This window comes from Haemaphysalis longicornis, unplaced genomic scaffold, assembly GCF_048455015.1.
Source record: "Haemaphysalis longicornis isolate Haplotype H1 unplaced genomic scaffold, Haemaphysalis longicornis Haplotype H1 scaffold_6, whole genome shotgun sequence".
NCBI lineage: Eukaryota > Metazoa > Arthropoda > Arachnida > Ixodida > Ixodidae > Haemaphysalis > Haemaphysalis longicornis.
Window position 1 is genome coordinate 136,380,462 of NW_027526407.1, and position 10,113 is coordinate 136,390,574.

General features: G+C 48.4%; 1 protein-coding gene across 1 annotated transcript; it reads left to right on the plus strand.

The window, feature by feature from the left end:
- Positions 1-5,753: 5,753 nt before the first annotated feature.
- Positions 5,754-6,997, plus strand: LOC144143261 (uncharacterized). Its single transcript, XM_077675039.1, has 2 exons — positions 5,754-6,888; positions 6,975-6,997. Exons 1-2 carry the CDS (start codon positions 5,829-5,831, stop codon positions 6,995-6,997), a joined length of 1,083 nt encoding a protein of 360 aa, XP_077531165.1. The 5' UTR covers positions 5,754-5,828.
- Positions 6,998-10,113: the final 3,116 nt, after the last annotated feature.

Consider the following 10,113-nt stretch of genomic DNA (forward strand, 5'->3'; position numbering starts at 1 on the left):
GCCACTGTTATTCTGATGAAGGCCGGTCCCTCGGCTAAAACGTTATACCGTTCCTCTTTCGACGTGTGTCTTTCTTTTTCTTGATATTTGCCGGTTTCCAAGAAACCTTTATTCTTGCACCTATATAGAGGGTGTTGCGACGATAACTGGAACACTTTAAAAAATTTTCCTGAGCGATCCGCCGCTCTGTTCGCGCTCAAACTTCACACAAAGGTCGCATTTTGTGGTCTATTTTGTTTGACAAAGGGAACAACAACGGTACTTACCTGTTTATTCTGAAAATAAATAAAAACGATTTTCGCCTATGGGAAAATGGCCGCTGATTTGGACGTGCGAGCCAGCGCAAGTTGATGTTGGAACGACGGAACCACCTGCAGAGTGAAACGCATGTTTGGGATTCACGTACGGAGCCAAATGGTGCAGCAGACGATCAGAAAATGCACCTAGAAATGAGCTAACAGACGATCAGAAAACCCGGTTTTCTGGCTCGCACGTCCAAATCACCGCCATTTTCCCATAGGCGAAAATCGTTTTTATTTATTTTCAGAATAAACTGGTAACTACCGTTGTTGTTCCCGGTGTCAAACAAAATAGACCACAAAATGCGACCTTTGTGTGAAGTTTGAGCGTGAACAGAGCGGCGGATCGCTCAGGAAAAATTTTTAAAGTGTTCCAGTTATCGTCGCAACACACTGTACATATATTATAGTGGGGTTTATTGGCAGGAAGGCAAAGCAAGGCCTGACTATCGCGGAGTCCAAACGCGTCCAAGCGAGCTCTCGGGTCGGGGCACCAGTCTCGCGCACAGCGCTCTCGATGGGGCTGTCTAGCCCAGATTCAAGCACATACCCACTTGTGGTGGATTGTCCCATATCCACGTACATACATCGTCTGACGCGAGACGTGCACGGCACACACCCATTTAAGGAAGTGGCCATGATATCTTCATTTATATATATATATATATATATATATATATATATATATATATATATATATATATATATATATTATTTTATTTATTAAATACTGCGGACCATTGAAGGTCCATGCAGGGTGGGTGGTTACATAGTATCAAAGCAGGAACAACAATGCGAACATGAATACAACGAAACAAAACAACAAACATCACTTGGAACGATACACGGGTTCTGTAAGGGAATTCCATTCGGCTATGGTACGAGGGAAGAAAGAGAATTTATATGTGTCTGTTCTTGCAAAATACGGTGTTAGGGAGTGAGGGTGGTGATGGCGCGTTTGTCGAGTCATTAAAGAGGACAGATATAGTGTGACGTCAATGGCCAATTGGTTGTTAACAAGTTGAGAGAGAAAATCCAGGCGGAATGTTTTCCTTCTTATCTGAAGGGGTGGAATATCGTTAGCTGCCATAAGGTCAGAGGGAGAGTCTAGTGGGGAGAATTTCGAGAAAATAAATCTAACGGCTTTCCTTTGAATCCTTTCAAGTTTTTTATGTTAGAATCGGTGAATAAATCAGATACGATACAGGCATATTCAAGTTTAGGGCGGATAAGTGAGAGAAAACCAAGTAATTTTACGTTTGAAGATATTTTAGATAGTTTGTGCCTCAGGAAGCAGAGTTTTCGCAGAGCAGGCGAGCAAATGTTGTCGATATGTGAATTCCAGGATAGATTGTCGGTAAATGTTACACCTAAATACTTATGGTTAGTGACCTGTTTCAAAGGGGAAGACCTTAGCGTGTATGTGAAAGGAATGGGAGTTTTTTTACGAGTTATGCGAAGAAGAAAAGATTTTGCGTTATTAAGCACCATGCCCCACTCTCTGCACCAGTCATTGATGTTATTAAGGCTTGTTTGAAGCCCATCAGGATCGTTGGTACAGCAGATACTCTTGAACAAAACGCAATCATCCGCGAATAATCGATAGCTAACTCCAGGAACCACGACAGACACAATATCATTGATATATAGTAGAAAAAGCAAGGGTCCTGATACACTTCCTTGGGGTACACCTGAAGTTACTGGAAGACAGCCCGATTGTTGTGCACCAACAGTCACGCGCTGTATGCGGTTGCTCAAGTAGCTAGAGATCCAGCTGATTATCATTTCCGATAGGCCTACTGCTCTTAATTTTGAAATTAGTTTGTCATGGGGAACTTTGTCGAATGCTTTGCTTAAATCTAGAAAAATTGAATCAATTTGACCGTTATTATCAACTACCGAAGCGAATGAATGAGTTATAGTCACTAGCTGCGTTACTGTTAAATATCCTTACCTGAAGCCATGCTACCAAGGTGTTAATACTGCATGTTCTTTTAAGTAATCTAGTATATGGTTAGCTATAATATGCTCAATCAATTTACAACAAGACGATGCCAACGAGATAGGCCGGTAGTTTTGGGGCAGGGATCGGTCACCTTTCTTAAAAACTGGGACAACTCGGACTGCCCTCCAGTCATCAGGCAGCATACCAGACATAAGTGAAGCACGGAGCAAAACAACAAGAAACTTTCCCAGGGATTCTGCATACCGCCTCAAAAATGCATTCGGGATATCATCAGGGCCACAACAGGTTTTAGGCTTTAGGTTTAGGAGCATAGAAACAATTCCAGCATAGGAAATGAAGCATACATCAGAGGCGGCAAAAACTGCAAAATTTGGTAGACATAAATTTGAACTGGAGAAAACGCTATGAAAATAGTTATTGAAGTGCTCTGCAATCGACGCATGACCAGAAATACATACGCCATCAACTGACAGCTCAGACACGGGCTGTTTGTTTTACCTTAAATAATTCCAAATTTTATCAGGTTCATGTTTAATAAAGTCAGGTAAGGTTGTCCGGAAGTAATAGTCCTTCGCGCTCTTAAGTTCGCGCGAAATTCTGTCGCGCACATGGCTAATAAGATGAGACGGAGTGTGCTTTTTCTTGAGTCGTTTGATTTTTCTCTTAAGGTGGATAATACTACGCGTCATCCAGGGGGTCTGTTTAGAGGTGCGTTTAAACTTATTAGGTATGAAGTTACTTATGCAGAAGTGGCACATATTCTTAAAACTATTCCAGAGTGTGCAAACGTCTTCGTCAGAAAAGCTATTGAAACAATTTTCCATGTACTCTAAAATGTCTACATCATTTGCACGAGAATAATCTTTAAAACAACCCAATGGCGGTTTATCGTGCTTTATAAGGCGTACGATGGGCATTGATACGTTTACGAGCAAGTGGTCAGATATGCCTGGCTCAACGGCTACTGACGTAGTATCACCGTATGTTCTCGGAACAAAAACTAAATCAAGAGTATTACTGCAATTTTCCTGAACACGTGTAGGCTGAAGCACAAGCTGGGTAATGTCGTGGCTAAGCATTAAATCAAATAAAATGTTAACTTGCTTGCTATTTGGGGAGCGATCCTGAAGGCGTTCCCAGTTAACGTCAGGAAGATTGAAGTCACCAGCTAAAATTATCTTATTTTTATTATGTTGCGCCATGTGCGCTTGCAGTTTTACGACGTAATCAAGTGGTGCATCAGGCGGTCTGTACAAAGCATATAAAATAAACCTGCGGCCCCAACAACTCAGACTAATGCACAAGCATTCTATGCCGTCGACATCTCCTAACAATACGGCTTCAATGGGGCTTTTGATTAGCACAGCCACACCACCGCCCCTTCCACACCTGTCTTTGCGGAACACTCTGTAGGAAGGGGGAAATTCATCACGGAATTCATCGCGCAACCAGGTCTCTGTTACTATGGCAATGTGTGGATCGTTTTGAAGCAACGCTACTTCCAGGAGATCTGTCTTATTCATTACGCTACGTGCGTTTATGTTGACCAGTCTGAGCCGTTTGTCGGCAGATGTTCCATTCAGTCAAGGTTCAGATATGACAGGCTCAGATATGACAGGCAGTGCAGAGGGTTTACGTGCATGTTTCGTCACTTTCACCCGTTCGCCCTTGGTTTCATCCCAGATGTACACATCCTTGTCTATCTTTAGTCTATCATTGACCAAATATACCTTTTTTGCGTCATTTTTGTCGGACTTGGCACTTTCCCAAAGCAGTTTGCGTTTGCGCAAGGTTTGTTGGGAAAAGTCATTCTGTGTATTAATCGTTGAACCCTTTAGTTTTGTGACATTTGCAAAAATAGCCTTTTTTTCATTAAAATCTTGCAGATCAACGATTACTGGCCTATTGCCGGTATACCGGCCAAGCCTATGAATCCGCCCGATTGATGTGCACTCTACGCCTAATGTTGATTTGAATACGTCTACGACAACTTTTTCTTTTAAGGTTTCGTCGGTTTCCCCTGTACATTCTTCAAGGCCATGGATAATCAAATTAGAGCGCCTACTGCGATCTTCCAGATCGGTTATCTTTCCAGATCGGCAATCGAATTTATGCTTGATTGAACCTGCTCCGTGGTCTCAGGAGATGATGATGGTTCAGAAATCTTTTTGTCCAGTTGCGTGTACATATTTTTCAGATCTGTTACTATGTAATTGTGTTTGCCAGTTCTGTCCTAATGCCAGATATATCTGCTTGTATCGCCGCTTGACCAGCAAGAAACGTTTCTAAGATATCTTTGTTCGAAGGACCGGGACCAGGGTTTGCTTCGACGTCCCCACAAACAAGCAGTTTGCACACAAGGAAGCAATCATAAGCAATTTTCAAGCACTGATGGGGGCACGGCACGACCATTATACCACGAGCATCACTACGAAATGAAGTTAAGTGAAGACTGACCTGCAAAATGAAGTAGGGGCGGCTTAGAGTCATTGCACTGCCGGATCTGCCGTGCCCACAAAATTCCAAACTGTGAGTGGCCTCCTTCATAGTTGTCGAAGAAGCTGACGTGACGTCACGGTGGTCATGTGTCGCTTGATTGATTTGGCCACTAGGGGGGTTCCAATCCGTGAAAAAGATAAAGGGCAGTGCGCGCTGATCGCCGTCGGTTGATTCTCCGTTCCTTTGGTCATGCTGCTGCTGACACGTGTAGCCGTCTGCAGGAATCGCGGCCAGGGCAAACACGAGTGTCTGCAAAATGAAGTAGGGGCGGCTTAGCGTCATTGCACTGCCGGGCCGGCCGTGCCCACTATCTATATATATATATAGAGCAGAGACGTACGGGACGAGGGATTCCGTAAGGTCACATATCAAAGTTGCAGTCCTTAATGCCAGGGCTGTTTGGCGTTCTTTTTTTTAACAGTATTTTATAGTGCCGAATGACGTACGATTGCCTTTTTTTTAGGCAGGCATAAATAATTGAAATATCAAGTCGAGAAAAAATGCGCCGTTTTTTCCGGAAAACGGCGCATTGTTTCTCGACTTGATATTTCAATTTTTTATGCCTGCTTAAAAAAAAGGCAATCATACCTCATTCGGCACTATAAAGTACTGTTAAAAAAAAGAACGCCAAACAGCACTGGCATTAAAGACTGCAACTTTGATATATATATATATATATATATATATATATATATATATATATATATATATATATATATATATATTGTAACGAGGGTAATGAACATATGCAATAGACGCAACATGCCATCAAGACATCGGGGTATGTGCCTCACCAGCATAGCCCATATAGGATTACGACCAATTCACACACGGGGATATGCGCCAAAGAGGTGTCAAGGCAGACGATGAACCACAGGACGTGCATGCGCCAGACACGAGCTTGGTGAACGCAACGCTCAGACCTGCGTTATCCATCGGCTTCGCTCCTGCGATTAAACAACGTCAACCGGCTAGCGGCGTGTCGGCTGTCTTCTTAACAAGTGGTGGAGGTCAGGAGTTTCGATCCCGCCCTGGAGCTTCGTTCCCGGACGCTACCACCCCCAATGTCCAGAGAAACCACTCAGCCTGTGATCTGCCGCGGCTCCATGCGCGAGCGGGAACCGGCCAAGTTCAGCGGTGCAGACGACAGCGACGCAGAGGACTGGCTTGCTTCCTTCGAACGCGTGAGTGCGTATAATAAGTGGGACGACAATGCCAAGCTTAGCAACGTCGCCTTCTCTCTAACGAAAGTCGCGGAAACATGGTACAACAATAACGAGTCCGATCTCCGGCCTTGGTCTCATTTCTGCAGTGAATTTATTAGAATTTTCGGCCGCCCTGCTGTACGAAAACTTCGCGCCGAACAGTGCTTACGTGCACGCGGACAGAAGGCTGGCGAGACGTTCACCAGCTATATCGAAGACGTCATTGATATATGCAAACGCGTCGACCCCTCCATGACGGAAGCTGACAAGGTCCGGAACATTTTAAAAGGCGTTGACGACGACGCTTTCCAGATGCTCTTGGCTAGAGATCCCAAAACTGTTGCGGATGTCGTCCGCTTGTGTCAGAGTTTTGACGATCTACGCAAGCAGCGAGCTCTGACTCGACAAGCCTGTGCTCGCGGAGAGTCCGTGGCGAGCGTGGCGGCTACGTACGACGAGGATTCCGCTCTGTTTTCCCGCATCAAAGACTTTATACGAGAAGAGGTGGCCCGCCAAGTTTCCCTGCTCCCCTGCACCGTAGAGCCGCCTTCTCCACTAGCGCCTACACTCCGGAATATGATACGGGACCAGGTAGCTAACGCATTGCCACCAGCCGAACACACCGCACCAGTCGCTGCCCCTACGCCCCTCTCCCCTCTCACCTACGCCCCTCTCACCTACGCTGGAGCGACAGCCAGGCCGCCACCACCGCCTGCTCCATTCTTCCAGTCCCCAGCGCCGCAACCAGCCGTGTCGTTCCAGCCGGCGGTGCGCATTGCGCCGACTCACGTACCATCACGACCACATCCAACCCCCATCACCAGTCCTTACGATGCGAATGCGTGGCGCACACCGGACAATCGGCCCATCTGTTTCGCGTGTCGGACACCCGGACATGTCGCCCGCTACTGTCGTCGTCGTGTGCTGCAGCCCGCCAACATTTTTCAAGCACCTTTTTACGCAAGCCCCCACATCCCGTCTTATGTTCCGCCGCAAACTCCGCAGAATTTGCCCACCGAGTCTTCTGAACAGCCGCCGTTCGCCAGCCGCCGCTCGTCCTCCCCACGTCGCCGCTCAGTTTCCCCCATGCGTCGCCGCCCGACCAGTGACGGGGAGGAAAACTAACAGCCGCAGTTCCTGAGGCAAGAGCTGCGTCACCGTCGAACTGCACAAGTCCTCAAATTTCACCGAAAAATGTTATTGACGTGATTGTAGAAGGTGCCCCTACTGTTGCGCTAATCGATACAGGAGCCGCTGTTTCTGTTATCCATGCCCGTCTCTGCCGCTCTCTACGAAAAGTGATGACGCCACTTTCTGGACTTTCATTACGAGCCGCCAATTCGCAACCCATTAAGCCGCTTGCTGCCTGCACTGCACGGGTCGTCATCAAGAACATCTCTTACATCGTTGAGTTCATCGTCCTGCCATCCTGCTCCCATGACGTAATCCTGGGTTGGGACTTTCTTTCCCGCCACGACGCTATTATTGACTGTGCTCGGGCTGAAGTTGAATTTTCCACTGACGTCTTAGAGGATTCCGGTGATGCCCCTACTACCAAGGTACTAATTGCTGAAGACACTGACGTTCCGCCAGGCTCCTCTGTCCTCGTTCCATTATGTTGCACCACTGTCCCAGACGCAACTGTTCTCTTTACGCCCTCAGCCATTTTCCTACGTCGGAAATGTCTTCCTTTGCCCTGTGCCATTTTAACAACTCGTGATGGCGCAAGCACTATGTTAGTCACGAATCCGTCGGCGACTCCGTGTTCCCTTTTTAGTGGAGAAACACTTGGGTTTATCGAGATTGTGGATGCCCGGCTAGTCGTCGATGTACCTGACCATTTGCACCATGTTCAGATTGACGGACTGAGTGTTAGTTCCGGCGTACCAGACCAACTGCCATCTGCTGCTTTCCACCAGTGCATGGACGAAGACCTTGACGCAACCCAACGATCACGACTTGCTGCATTGCTTCGGAAGTTCTGTTCGTCGTTTGATCACGCGCAAAGCTCGCTGGGTCGCACGTCCGTTGTCACGCACTCCATTGATACTGGTTCGCACGCCCCGCTTCGACAGCGCCGCTATCGAGTGTCACCGACTGAGCGCCAAACTATTGAAGACAACGTGACGGATATGCTCAAGCGAGGTGTTATTCGCCCTTCCAAGAGTCCCTGGGCTTCGCCTGTGGTACTTGTTCGGAAGAAAGATGGCTCCATTAGGTTTTGCGTAGATTATCGCCGCTTGAACACCATTACACGCAAAGACGTATACCCGCTCCCTCGCATCGATGATGCGCTTGATTGTTTGCAAGGAGCCGAATTTTTCTCATCCCTCGACTTACGATCCGGGTACTGGCAGGTCCCAATGGCGGAGGCTGATCGCGCGAAGACGGCATTCGTCACCCCTGATGGCCTCTACGAATTTAACGTTATGCCGTTCGGGCTATGCAATGCCCCAGCCACGTTTGAAAGAATGATGGACAGTCTTTTGCGCGGCCTCAAATGGAAGACGTGCCTTTGCTACTTGGGTGATGTAGTCGTTTTCGCTCCAGATTTTGAGACGCACCTGGTTCGCCTAGAGCAAGTTTTGACGTGTCTCGCCGCGGCGGGACTGCAGCTCAATCTGAAGAAGTGTCACTTTGCCGCGCGCAAACTGACCATCCTGGGTCATGTCGTTTGCAAGGAGGGCGTTCGTCCGGACGAGACCAAGCTTCGTGCCGTCGCGGAGTTCCCGAAACCGACCACCCTAAAGGCACTTAGGAGCTTTATCGGGCTGTGTTCATATTTTCGGCGGTTTATTCGCAACTTTGCGTCCATCATTTCACCACTAACAAAGCTTCTCAGCAGCGACAACGGCATTTCGGCTTGGTCAGCATCCTGTGACGAGGCGTTTGCGACACTCCGTCGTCTGCTCACATCGCCGCCTATACTTCGACATTTTGACCCGTCTTCTCCAACAGAAGTCCACACAGATGCTAGTGGTATTGGCCTTGGTGCCGTGCTGGCGCAGCGGAAATCTGGCTTTGCGGAGCACGTCGTTGCATACGCGAGCCGGACGCTGACAAAGGCTGAGTCCAACTACTCAGTCACTGAAAAAGAGTGTTTGGCCATAATATGGGCATTGGGGAAGTTTCGCCCATACTTGTATGGCCGCCGATTTGACGTCGTCACCGACCACCACGCACTGTCCTGGCTGGCCTCCCTCAGAGATCCTTGTGGTCGCCTTGGTCGATGGGCTCTTCGGCTCCAAGAGTACGATATCAACGTCGTCTACCGTTCAGGCCGGAAGCACTCAGACGCGGATGCCCTCTCGCGCTCTCCGCTGCCGGCTGACGTGTCTCACCTCGCCACTACCGACTGCAGCTTGTCGTCTCTCAGTGCTACTAACATGTGCGCTGAGCAGCAAAAGGACCCATGGATAGCTTCCATGATCAGCTTCCTTTCCGGTGCGTCACCTGCCCGTGTATCAAGGGCCCTGCGACGGCAAGCTTCTCACTTTCAACTGCGCGACGAGCTGCTTTACCGCCGAAATTATTTCTCGGACGGTCGCAAGTGGCTGCTGGTTATTCCACGCCATTTGCGCGCAGATATATGCGCTTCATTTCATGACGACCCGACCTGCGCCCATGCTGGCGTCATCAAGACATACGAGCGACTCCGGCTCCGTTATTATTGGCGTGGAATGTACAACTTCGTACAGAAGTACGTTCGCTCGTGCCCGGAATGCCAACGCCGCAAGTCGCCACCTGCTCGCTCGCCCGCTCCACTGCAACCACTACCCTGCCCGGAAAAACCCTTTGACCGCGTTGGGATCGACCTATACGGACCACTGCCTTCTACAGCTTCCGGTAACCGGTGGATAATTGTTGCCGTTGACCACCTGACGAGGTATGCTGAAACTGCTGCACTGCCCGCATCCACGGCTCGTGACGTCGCCACTTTCCTTCTACGTCATTTTATACTTCGCCACGGGGCGCCTCGGGAGCTCCTGAGTGATCAAGGACGGGTCTTCTTGTCGGAAGTCGTGAAAGCGCTACTCGCCGAATGTCACATAGTTCATCGGACAAGCTCATCATACCACCCACAGACGAATGGGCTCACAGAGCGATTCAACCGCACCCTGGGCGACATGCTTTCAATGTATTT

Excerpts from the sequence above, each read along its gene's own strand:
- LOC144143261 (XM_077675039.1), top strand. The coding sequence starts at position 5,829 with ATGTCCAGAGAAACCACTCAGCCTGTGATCTGCCGCGGCTCCATGCGC. Across the intron at positions 6,889-6,974 it reads CGCCCGCTACTGTCGTCGTC|AATTTGCCCACCGAGTCTTC; the intron begins GTGTGCTGCAGC and ends CAAACTCCGCAG.